Raw genomic sequence first — 13,603 nt, 5'->3', positions numbered from 1 at the left:
AATATGCCTCCCTTGCTACCACCGGAAAGTAACTATCGTATACATTGAGCAACGTTGATACCTTGTAAATCTGAGATACCAATGATAATGCATCAAAGTGAGTATGTGAACATGATGCAATGACATGGGAGCAAGGCATACGATAGACTTGAAATTGGCCGCAGTCGCACCAACGATCTGGGATTATGACCTGATACTCTTGTCTTGCTAGCCCCTGGTTGTGGTCAATTATTTCTTTGACACTGAAAGTGTGGCCATGTCAGTCGAATTCTGTAACTTGATGGGTGTTTCCTTTGGCAGATTCTTGCTGCACAGATTTCATGCAGATATCGTTGTACACCTGATGTGTCTGTAACACTGCATTCCATCGCTTACCTCTTATGGCGAACAATGTTGACATCCAAAAATAGGTTGCACTCACCAAAGCGGTTACAAGTAGGTTTCGTATGCCCTTGAAAACGTCGTTCATTGATTCCAAAAGATTTGTAGTCATGTGGCCCCACCTCGCCCCATTGTTGTACGACCTAGTCCACTTTGCTCTACCAATGTTATCAATCCACCTCCCCGCATCTGGATTTGACAATGCTATTTCACTGCGGTAGTATTGAAATCTATTTCACTGCGGTAGTATTGAAATCTAGGTTGGTTCACCAAATTGTTCTTCAAAAATTTATCTTTGATTTCTCGCATAAAATTTTGTGCAATATGCCTAATGCAGTAGACATGCGTAGATGGGGGGTCGTGTTAACCATTTGTCAGATTGTTATATGCACTGTCAATAGAAGCGTGCTTGTCCAAAATCAAACATAGACCGGGTTGTGGAGAAACTTTAGTTCGTAGATTCTTGAGAAAGAAACTCCAAGCAGCAACTGTTTCTCCTTCTACCAGAGCAAGGGCTATTGAGAAAATATTATTGTTTCCTTTGTATTTCCCGTACAACCAAGTTCTATCAATTTGAATAATTGATTTGCAAAAACCAAATCCGATGATGCAGGGTCAAAACACCCAGAAAAGTCTATGGAATATTCCATTACCTTCGAGATGAGTTCCGTTTGGGGATTGTGCCGACAATGTCTCCAATATAGTAATCGTCCCAGGTGAATATAATTCAAGTGCAGCCAAGTAGCGCGGAAGTTGTTTGTAGGATTCCTCCCAGTTGTCGTAGACCATTTCAATTGCCTTGGTTTTTGCTAACCAAGCCTTTATGTACGACAGTCTATATTTGAACACAGAAACGCAATGGAAGATAATCGTCTTAACCTTCAGTGACGGGTCAGCATCTACGAGAGGTAATATGGTATGGCATATCATGTCATGACTTAGTTTCTGATGATCTTGCGCCATAATGGTGTTAACGCAAGTGTGGGCTTGAGAAATTTAACCTATCACCCAAGCATTAACTTTCTTTTTAAATGATGCCATAAGCCTGTACCCACACTCCGGGTTTATGCACAAAATGACGCATCTTTCTGGATTCTAGCGATCAACACTGAAATCAACACAGTTTGCTAAGTGCCAGCTTTTGATTGCTAGTATACAATCTTCCTTTGAATGGAATTTGTCACCCTTTTTTAACTCCTCGTTAGACCTCATATACAGGTAGTAAAACATATGCGACGATGGCTCATCCTCTCCCAAGTTCAGGGTTGTGAAGTGCACCGGAGGTGAGTACGCATGCGCATCAGGTATCGGAACTTGTTCTTCATCTTTGGAATCACGGTTCAGTAAGTCATCAACCACATCTTCTACGTTAGTTTCTTCTTCGACGACATGTTCGGCATCTTGTTCGTCGTCAACAACAGGATCAATAACCTGTGACTGAATATTTTGAGGCGTGCAATTTGTTCCAACACTCTGTACAACTCCATATAATCATAATGATATAACTCATGGTTAGGAAACATGTTTTGAACCTCTATGTCATTTTGTATCTTTGACTGATAAAACTTGACTGAGGTGTTATCAAAAAAATGTGGTTGTTGGTAAAAAAATTGGGAGATTGGTTGTCTAATTTTGGACTCTATTTTCTTTTTTAGATACGAGAAATTAGATCGTCTATTTAGAGAAAAACGTGTAGAATTAATGTTTCTAAATAGAAACCCGGTTGTGTCTCATTCGTAGGTCTCACCATTTATGTGAGCTCGAACTTTGTATTGTGGTGTGGATGCCATATTTTTAAGTGAATAAAGATGTGAATATGTGTGTCAATGGAGATGTGTTAAGCTTTGTGTATGATGATGTATTAATATTTGTGAGAGAAGTTGTGTGTAAATAAATAATGCATGCAAGACATTTAATGGACAAAAAAATACATGCAAGAATCAATTTGGACAAGACAAACCATGCATGTTGCAAGCCTATGTGAATCTCTTCCACACTAAATCTTTTGCATGCATGCAGTCTGGCTTATGCATGCTTCACATGCAGCCAGCAAGTCACCAGCTAGAGTGGCGAACACACTCTCATTTTGTAAATTGTCGCCACCTAGAGTGGCGACTTCCTTCACATGTAGAAGACCAACACAACATGCACTTGTCTTGTCATATTATTTTATACGCTTTTAACATTTCAAAACAATTATAAATAGTCGGTAACTCATTTTCATTTTCATCATAACCAAGCACTTTTCATCAGAGAATTGTAGAGCAAATCCACATTCTCTTCTTTTCAACATTTCAAAAATATGTATTCTTACCATAGGTCAAGAACATGGAAGAACTATTGCTAACATTGCAACATACGTAAGTTTATATTGTTTATATTATTTATATTATTTATTTTATTCAATTATTTTTTATCACGGTATTTCATACTCTATTGTTTATACCGTTTACTTATACTATTTACTATATTGTTTATTTTGTTTATTATATTTTTTATTAATTTATTTATTATTCTATTATGTTTATATTGTTTCTATATCTATATCTATTACTTTATTTCATACACTATATTAATTATTGCATGCATTTTTTTTAGGATTACGCTAGATTTCGGACTCGTTCACACTCTATGGATGCTCCCGACCCGTGGATTGTGTCTTACATTGAGCGTGCGGGGTTCGGTCATGTAATGAATTTGGTAAATAGTACAATTGATACTAAATTCATATTGGCATTGTGTGAACGTTGGAGGCCCAAGACTCACACTTTTCACCTTCCAACTGGTGAATGTACTGTCACGCTGGAGGACATGTACATGTTATTGGTCTCTCAATTAATGGAAAAGTAGTGAATGAAAATGTTCAACAACCCAATGCTCTATACGAGAAAATGTCGGGCGTAGATCTTGTTGAGGGTGTCGACAAAGAGAAAGCGAGGGGCCAAGGTATTAAGCTATAGGCCCTTAAAGTTCATTATGACCGCTTGAGGTTGAACGATTTTTCGAACGAAGAGCAAAGAATAATGAAAACTAGATTTTATATTATATTATTATTTGGTAACTTGCTATTTCCCGATGGCACGGGCAATACTATAAATTTTATGTACTTGTGTTTGCTTGAGGACGTTGATACCATCAAGACGTATAGTTGGGGTTTTGCGGTTTTGGGTTACCTCTATAGCTCCTTGCAGTTTTGGTTCTTACTCCAAGCATGGGGATGGTGGAGAATGCCAAGGCTAGCCCCTGAAAACCCGCACATATTCGTCTTCCCGTACGCGTCAAGGTAAGTTAATGACGTTATTTCATTTAGTATATTTATTCTATTAATAATTGTAAATAATTTGATATCTCTTTTTTTTATTTGTTTAGGTTTAATACAACTGCATTGGATTACAGACGCCCAAAAGCAAAATAGTTTTTTCTCGCCAACTCTTGGATCGTCTTCGACCCCAAGATGTATTACCACTAAACTTTCTATCTTCTAACTAAATTTGTAACATAAAGCATCTTCTCTAATTAGTAATATATATTTTTTACTATGCAGTTTACTTGGAATCCAACGAAGCAGATGCAGATGTTTGGGCAGCAAACACGCCTATCATACGGTTCACCACTGTTGAGATACACCATAGCGATCGTGTCAAACTTCAATTTGGCATGCATCACGAAATCCTATGCCCCCGATGTATTTGGAACCTTGGCATCTCAAAAAAGTCAACAACCAGTGGTACATACAAAATTGGAAGTCATTCGCTAAGGACTTCTGTAAAATATGGGTCTGGCGTTCCAACTATGTCCTAGAATTATCGGTGGCGCCAATCGGAATGAAACCAACAATTGAATATGTCAACTGGTACAAATCGGTTACAAATCCTGAAATGATTGTGTCTGCCCTTTCTATTTGGACGACCCGCGAGCACAACCACAATTTTTCCAACAACAACAACCACAATTTTTCCAACAACAACAACAATATTACCAACAACAACAATATTACCAACAACAACCCATTTACCACCACCACCAACAACACCAATACATGTCCACCACCCAATAATTCCAACACTACCAACCCTAACCACAAAGTCAAACTCAACTAGAAACTCAACCCCAACCACAAACTCAACCCCACCACCAACGCTTCCAAGACACCGATGTGGCGGGCTCCTCCAGATCACCACTTACCCCTGACACAGGCATACATGACGAATACCAGCCATACAACTTATTCATCTATCAAACATCACAATACCCCAACCAATGACCATTGGACTTCAACACACTACCACAACCATTATATTTTAACCAACTCGATTCAACCGCCAACTACCAGAGACCACACTTTGAGGACGCACCCACCAAAATCCATCTTGTCCCACCAAGACAAAGCTTTGAAGGCGCCGCAGACACCCGTTTTTTCTATAACGGGAATTCTAGAGGTCAAGGTCTGCTGACATTTTGTAGACCCAGAGTGCATTGAAGGACCATCGGTCCAAACACAACAGGAACCGGAAAGGGGCGTCATATGAATAAGGGTACGACTATGGGAGCACTATCAACTCGTGAGCCATCTAGACGAGTTATTAGACCTCCCTTGTGCGGATCGTACCATGGTCACCCGCACTAGGTTCGCCAAAAATGTAATTGTAGACCCTATTATGATTAATGTAATTGTAGTTTTTTTATTAATATAAATGATAGTTTTTTATTAATATTATTTTTTCACGTAAAATAATTTAACAAAGTAAAAATAAGTTAAGTAAAAAAATAAGGGTCAAAATAGTTTAAGTTAAGTTAAGTAAATAAAAGACAAAAATAAAATAAAATGAACTTTGTCGCCACTGGGCCTGGCGACTTGGTCCAAAATTTAAGAGAAGTCGCCATTGGGGTTGGTGACTTGGCCCAAATTATAGTGTTGTCGCCATTGGGCCTGACGATAATGTGTTTTTTTTCTTTAATTTTTTATCATTGGCGTAATATTTTTGAAATGTTGGTTATTTGTGATTTTTTTTTTTGAAAAACTTTGATATTGAAAAAAAAATTCTATTACTTTTAATTTAATATTATTTATTAGAGTTAAAAAGGTAGTGCACACTGACAGTGTAAAATAGTTTTACACTGTCATCCAATAGAGAGTCATCAATTTGCCATGTCATTAAAGTTTTTTTTAAATAAAATAATGCTTTAATTGGATGCATGATGGTGATTGGTTGACAGTGTAAAAATATTTTACACTGTGAGTGCATGACCTCTTTTCTCTATTTATTATATATTTATAATAAAAATAAATAAACTAATCTAAAATATTTGAATAAAAATAGAATATTTTTAATATGTGTAACTAAAATGATTAAACTAAACTAGATCACTCATTTTGATATGAGACAACATACTTTATTCAATTTAGTATAGTATATCGAAAAACAAACAACTTTAAAATAAATAAATGTTTTTATATATGTGTCAAATTAAAATCATCATAATATTTATGTTTTGGAATATGTAAAGTTAAGGTCAAAAGCACCTATGGAATTTTAAAGAATTCTTTTTTTTAAAAGAAAAGTTAAGAGAATACAAAAGAGATAAAAAAAAAAAAAAGTGAGAAATATAATAGATTTGAATCCTAACATTTTCTCTTCAACTATCTCATTCATATTTGAATCCTAGCACTTCTTGAACTATTTTATTTTATCAATGTGTTTCGGTTGAACCTTAGTCTGGTTTTTATTTCTTCCAATCTAGTACTAGTTATTTTTACTAAAAAAAAGTGCAAATTACTGTCTAAGCAACCAATTTCAACGTTATTAACAGTTCTATTTTCAGGCTATTAGATTATTTATTTATTTTTTGCAAAAGACAATAATTCTATCAATGACTATAACACACCCAAGCACAAAGCTCACAAGGGTGGAAAATATAAAACCAAAAGCAAATTGCAAACTAAAAGTACTCAGAAGATAATAATCCCAAATTCTCCACTTCAAACCAGATCCTCAAACCATGAGACCAACAATTCATGCTATCCACCAATCATCTGTAGCAAGACTTTGAATCTTCATTTGATCAAATGCCTAGAAAATTGGTTAGATCTTGTGAACACCATAACCTGAATCCTCTGATTTCAAATCCTCTTTCCAACTCTCAAATTCTTCTCCGCCAAACACTACTTGCTTAATCCCAACAAAGCTATCAAAAACACAAAAGCCAAATCAATTAATAAGATTGAAACAGACATGTTATGAGAAAGAAAAGTTAATTAAACGGACAGAGAAAGTGGAAATCATACTCAGAACTTATCTGTGTCAATGCATTTATCAAAACATCTAGAATCAATGGTTCATTAGTTCCAATATCCACCCTGTTATATCGCAACAAGACATTATAAGAATCAGCACTTCATATCACATTATTAATATGTATAACAAAACATTAAGTATGTAGGAATATGAATTCAGTGGGGCACCATATCCGAGCCAAGTTGTCTTGAACTTCAAGATCCCCGATGTTGTAAAATGTAGTTGGTGTCACATTTGCTCCCTGAATGTAATCATAACTTGGTCGTTTTTCTATTTCAGACTGTGACAGCTGTAGAAATTTTATGCCAATTCTATATAAGCAATACGATTTGAAAATTTTGCTAAAAATATAAAAGAAGAATGAGAGAGGAAGAAAATTTGGTTCTAACAATGGAAGAGAAGAATAACTTACTTGCATGTTCATGGCATTGCATCCTCCAAGACGTCCTATAATATGCCATGCTCGAATAGACTGCAAAGACCCAAATTCAATAAATTTCCCTATACGAAGCATGTGTGCATCGTGGAGAATGTACAACAAAAACAGAGTCATGGGAAGATGTTACTTACATCACAAATTAAGGAGACGTCTTTTGCCAATGGAGCATTGTAAAATTCAAACCATATATATGAGTTTGAATATTCAAATCTGGAAATGCCAGCATTGGGGGTGAGAAAAACAGAATAAATTTTTTATAGAAAGGCAATTAGAACATTTACTCATTGCAGCACGTAGAAATGTTAAAAACAAATTATGGTCTGGTTAATTGTATGCAACAGTGACACTTACGGAGAAAATGCATAGCATCAAAATTTGATCCTGAACATATCTGACTATCTGTGCTGATATTTGAAATACACCCAATTATCCCTAGCAAATATACTAACACTGATTAGATTTTTGGTAATTGATTATACAAATGAAAGATTCTTCGCCTTTTGAGTGACATTTTGACACAAGGTTGTCTTGGAAAATGATAGCCCATTATGCATGTGTAGTAGGAAAGGTAAAAAGGGGCAGGGAAAATGATGTAAACTTTTGGGTTAATAACATGAGAAAGAAATGTGATGCAGCAATGAAGCATATATACGCAATGAGGCAAACCCAGAAGCAACACATTGTCTAATTTTTATTTTTATTTATGTATGCTATTCTATATTTTTCAATGAGTTATGTAAAGCTGTGTCCGATACGTATCGTATCCGTACTTCATTAAGGAGGGTTGAAGAGTGAGGAGAATAACAAAATGGCTACAAGTCAACAAGTGAGTGAGTGAGGAAGGGATATGTGAATCAAGGAGAGTACGTTATCATTTCTACAAGCAGGAAATCCCCATCCATTATTGTTTTTCAGTTTATTGTTCTTATCTTTTGTAAGATGTCTCATAAATTTTCTATTACTTCTACTTTGCTATTTTGTATTGGTTCCTATCAGAAGAAAAATTAAAGGAACCAACTGGCCAAACCTTGACCATTCCCCATCAGAATCTAGTCCTGACCATCGAGATTAATTGGTCACTTGAGGTGTTGTGGATTAGATCAAAGATGATGTGTGGCATGCGAATCACCATACCAATGCTGTGCGGAGGAAGGTTCTGGAGCAGCATGAGTCACCATTCCAGATGGCTGTTGAGGAGCCCTTTTGTAGGAAAATTTTTAACTAAAACAGAGGAAATTGATCTTGATCTTGATAAGATCAAAAGTATCAAACTCAAGAAATGGAACTATAGCAGAGATTTTATTCACAGCAAAGGAAATAAATGGATTTGGATTCCCCTTTCTGCAGAAAATTTAGATGAAAATAATCAAGTAATCTCAACCAATATTTCAAAGAGCAAACTCTTAACAAGCAAAGAATTCTCCCTCCAAAACGGTGAATAGCCAATACCTAACACCCACCTGCGTAACCATTCCTTACAGAAAAACCCCCAGCCTGCTGGTCATTCTTCTTGTAAAACTTCCATCTTTTGGATCCATAAGAAAATTGGTCATTAGGTTCAAGACTCGGGTGCCTATGATATATCACCATGACCTATTATGTTCTTGAGATGATACTTTTTGGCGAAGAGGATGAGCTCCCTCACAGGAACTAAGAGAACCCTGTAAGCCTATTATAGGAAGAAGTAGAATAGGGGTAAAATAGACAGTTCGGACTTCGGAGTCTGTTAGATTCGGTTAAGTAGCAATCTTCTAATCTGTCGTTAGTAGTATGTGTTTCAATTCTATCAATAACTCTCAAAATAAAAAGAAGGTGTGTTGGAATAATTGACTTGACTGATTAATCTAGCGTGAAAGGATAGTGCTCCTTTGGTTACTCTTGTGTACTTTCCTTTCTGTATTCTTTCTTTCTCTAGTACTTCTCTATTGTTGCTAAGTGTTCTGCTTCTCTTAATCTTCCACCATTTTTGTATTCTCCAACTCAGGAACAGAGCATGACAGTAAACCTCGATATGGATTATTTGGGCAGACCGCTAATAAGTGCAACAGATGACCCTTAATGATGATCTCGACCTGTTCCTACAAGATAATGAAGTTATCACCCAACTTCACTGAAACTAGATGCGAAAAAGTGTCATAAATCTCCATCCTTCTAACTTTCCATTTATTTCCCTCAACTCCCCACTCCCCAGTTAAAACCATATCGTCTTCAAAAAGCATGTATTGTAGCGCAGTCCCTTGCATTTATTTTGAAAACAGATTTAGAACTAAGATAAGAAAGACAGGGGCTAAAGGTTTACCCTTGGTGCACACCTATAGTTATAGAACTTTATGTATCTGCACCATGTGTTTCCATACTAATTGCACCCTCTCAGACATATATTTGAATATTTCACTGCCAAATATAAGTAATCGGAATTTTTTATTTTCTAAAGCCTTCTACAACAGCTTTTTGAGTACTTTATCAAATGTATCTTCCAAATCAAACCATACGTAAGACTGTTTTTTTCCTCCAGTTGTCCCTCAATCTTCATAGCAAGTGTATATAGCTTTAATGGTCAAGACTCAAGTCATCAACACAAAATTAAGCTATACACAATTCAAACTAATCAGATTTTAATAAGTATCTGCATATTCAATAATCTCAAACCTATCACAATTTCAACTCAGTTTTAATTGCAACTGTTAGAAAACATGAAAATATATTAATATTTTATAGTATATTGATTTTCCGTATCTAAGTATTATCATGATTTCTTTCCCTATTTAATTAGAACTTAGAGTTATGAACTGATATAAACAAAGGTTGGTGCTTAGTCTAATTTGTATAATCAATCATATGAATATATATGATAAACCATAATCATAATTCGAAGTCTTTATTATTTGTCTTCCCTCCTTCCTTTTCTAAAACCGTACAACTCTAACGGTCACCATCCTAGCATTCTAGTTTGATTTCCACTTGTGCCCTCAACAAGGGCATAGTCTAAAACTTATTTCGATAGTTATTCATATTCTACCCTTAAAATCCAATCCTCTACTATACATTTTTAAATTGGTACAAACCAAATAGCAGAGAAATGGAAAATTCATGATAAGAAACACACAACTACATCAGCAATCAACCGAAAAAAATTCATGGTTCAGTCACATTTATATACACGGTTGAACTTACTTATTAAATGATACTTTCATTGGTACTCCTGAACCCGTCTTTGTGTGGAGTATTTTGTTCCTATTCTTTCTTAGTCTATCTTCCATCTGCAAATTAATCAAAGCTCATTTGGTTTAATCTTTGTATCATAGTTGGAAAATAATTTGAATTTGTTACTTTTAAATTTTCAACAACTTGTAAGGTGTACAAACATCACTTTTAAAACAATGAAAACAATAAAACCCCCTCATATGAAGATTAAACCCTAAACCCTAAACCCGAAACAAAACAAAAAAATCATCGTATGAAGATAGATTTGACTACTTGGCGTGTGAAACTATAAATCAAGAAGACCGAGTTTTAAAAAGCAGATAGAAAATTGAATCGGTGAGGTTTCTAAGTCAAGGTTTAATTAGTTCAACCGCAACTCTACCAATTCATTCTAATTCAACCAGAATGAAAACCAACAACAAATCGAGTGATTTCCATTCAACTGGATCTGATTTTTAAAATATTGTATGAGACACCTTTAGAAAATGTTGCGCTTACTTTAGATTGTGCCTTCTCGGGATCATCCAGATAACCACCAAGTATTTCAGCAAATTCCGGATTCCTATCAAAATCCTTCTCGTCCCCGCCTTTATCCGGTCCACCACTCGAATATTTTCTACTATCACCATCATATTCTTGTCCTTCTTGTATATCAATAACATCCTTCATTTCCATCTCTTTTGCTGATAACCCGCCATAATCATTACTCTCGTCTACCTTATCTTCTTCATTGATGTCTATATCAAACCCAATATCATTCGAATTTTCACTTCGTCGACTTGTAGCACCACTACATAACAATGTCGGTGTTGTGACATTTCTGAGGAGTAGAAAAGGTGGTATAGAGGATTTTATGAAGGGACTATTATGGTAAAAAGGCTTGGAGCATGTAAGGGCAGTGCATGAAGGAAGAGGTGCAAAGGGGTGTGATATAATCATGGATTGATATGGTCTGAGTTAAGAGGTAAATTGAGATTTTGAGGTCTATTTATTAACCTGCAGCATAAATCACAATGAATATGAATATATAACCCAAATCAGCAACTAGCAAGTAGCAACTAACACAAATCATCAAATTTTCAATTTATATGCATAGATTTAGGTTATCTAAAGTAAGTAGTTAGTAAAAATAAATAGCATATCACGAGTAAACAAGAGGTTGAAATTAGGGGTGGCAATTGGATCCATTAAGCTAAAATCCATCCAATCCATCCACTAAAAAATCCATCCAATCCATCCACCAAATAAAAAAATAAGTTAATGGATGGATTAAATCCATCCATTTATATACATGGATGGATCCAATCCATCCAACACATTTTGATAATCCAATGGATTATTTTTATTTTATACTTTAAATGGTTTAAATTATTTTTTTTTAAAATAATAAAATATGAAAATACAAAAAATCGAGTTTGTTCAGAAAATTGAAAAATCGAGTTTTTTCCGAAAAAAACGAAAAATCATGTTTTTACGAAAAACGAAAAATCCAGTTTTTTCGGGAAAACAAAAAAATCAAGTTTTTTCGAATAAACGAAAAATCGTGTTTTTTCGGATAATGAAAAATCGAGTTTTTCAGAAAAACGAAAAAATCGAGTTTTTTCCGAAAAACGGAAAATCGTGTTTTTCCGAAAAAACGAAAAAAAAATCAGGTTTTTCCAGAAGAACAATCAAGTCGAGTTTTTTTTTTTTCCGAAAAACAAAAAAATCAAGTTTTTTTTCAGAAAAACGAAAAAAAGTCGAGTTTTTTTGGGGAAAACGAAAAAAGCAGAGTTTTTTTTTTCAGAAAACGAAAAAATCGAGTTTTTTCGAAAAAATGAAAAAAGTCGAGATTTTTTGGGGAAAGCGAAAAAATCGAGTTTTTTTTCGGAAAAACGAAAAAAGTCGAGATTTTTTTGGGAAAGCGAAAAAATCGAGTTTTTTTTCGGAAAAAACGATAAAAGTCGAGTTTTTTTCGGAAAACAAAAAAGTCGAGTTTTTTTTGGTAAAACGAAAAAATCGATATTTTTTTCGAAAAACGAAAAAAGTCGAGTTTTTTTGGGGAACACGAAAAAATCAAGTTTTTTTCGGAAAAACGAAAAAAGTAGAGTTTTTTTCGAAAAACGAAAAAAATTGAGTTTTTTTGGAAAAACGAAAAAAATTCGATTTTTTTGGGAAAATGAAAAAATCGAGTTTTTTTCCCGGAAAAACAAAAAAAGTCGAGTTTTTTTTTCGAAAAACAAAAAAATCGACTTTTTTTTTCGGAAAAAACGAAAAAAGTCGAGTTTTTTTTGGGAAAACAAAAAAATCGAGTGTTTTTCGAAAAAACAAAAAATCGAGTTTTTTTTAGAAAAATGAAAAAATTAAGTTTTTTCGAAAAAATGAAAAATCAAGTTTTTTTTAGAAAAATGAAAAATCGAGTTTTTTTTTCAGAAAAACGAAAAATCGAGTTTTTTTCGAAAAAAACAAAAATTCAAATTATCTTTTGGATGGATGGATATCCATCCATTAGAAATTTGTTAATGGATGGATTGGATGGATTTTATTCCTTAATGGATGGATTGGATTGGATTTTGATTTAGAGAGTTTAATGGATTGTAATGGATTAATGGATTGGTTTGATCCATCCATTAAGGATCCAATCCATATCCATCCAATCCATCCATTTTGCCACCCCTAGTTGAAATGAATTGGGGTTTTACAGTGTTTGATTTTGAAGTGTTGCAGAAAGAATTGAAATAGAGAGAAAGGTAAAGTAAGTAAGAAGAAAAGAAGCATGTTTAAGAAAGGCAGGAGAAAAGACGAAAGGGGCATTCCATAGAGGTAGAGAATAGTACTCACAGAGGTTGGCGGTTTGTGAGTCGGGCAGCATGAAATTTTTTGAAGGAGATGACATTATCAACCAGGACTACGGCGCTTGTTTTAGTTATTCATTTTTTTTTTTTTTACGAAATTAGTTATTCTATTTTAAAAACATGACTAATTACAATTTCAATAAATTATTAAACATGTTAGATTAAATATCTCTTGATAAAATAATTTAGAAATATGGAAGCGTGTTGGATTTACGCGATCATACCTCCAAAAAGAATTGATTATTGAAAGAGTAATGTTATTGTTGTGAATTCAATGCCAAGAGCAAAGTATAAAACAAGGAAGAATAAAGGACAAGGAAGAAGAGGAACACAATAATTGGTTACAACTGCTATTCTTTTACTTTCTCTTAAAACAAGATTACAAGTTTACAAGAATAACAAATAACCTCTCTCACCCTAAATTAGGATTTGCAGCTTAGCAATGATGA

At 34.4% G+C, this 13,603-nt stretch overlaps 1 protein-coding gene across 1 annotated transcript; it reads right to left on the bottom strand.

The window, feature by feature from the left end:
* Nucleotides 1-6,244: 6,244 nt before the first annotated feature.
* Nucleotides 6,245-13,262, bottom strand: LOC131595753 (uncharacterized). Its single transcript, XM_058868220.1, has 8 exons — nt 13,141-13,262; nt 10,819-11,316; nt 10,291-10,376; nt 7,248-7,326; nt 7,090-7,149; nt 6,845-6,966; nt 6,668-6,739; nt 6,245-6,567 (listed from the first exon to the last, which is right to left on the bottom strand). Exons 2-8 carry the CDS (start codon nt 11,257-11,259, stop codon nt 6,465-6,467), a joined length of 963 nt encoding a protein of 320 aa, XP_058724203.1. The 5' UTR covers nt 11,260-11,316; nt 13,141-13,262; the 3' UTR covers nt 6,245-6,464.
* Between the last annotated feature and the right edge of the window lie 341 nt (nt 13,263-13,603).

Source organism: Vicia villosa, linkage group LG4 (assembly GCF_029867415.1).
Source record: "Vicia villosa cultivar HV-30 ecotype Madison, WI linkage group LG4, Vvil1.0, whole genome shotgun sequence".
NCBI classification, from domain to species: domain Eukaryota; kingdom Viridiplantae; phylum Streptophyta; class Magnoliopsida; order Fabales; family Fabaceae; genus Vicia; species Vicia villosa.
Note: the sequence above shows the minus strand (reverse complement) of the source record. Positions and strands in the feature narration are given on the sequence as shown.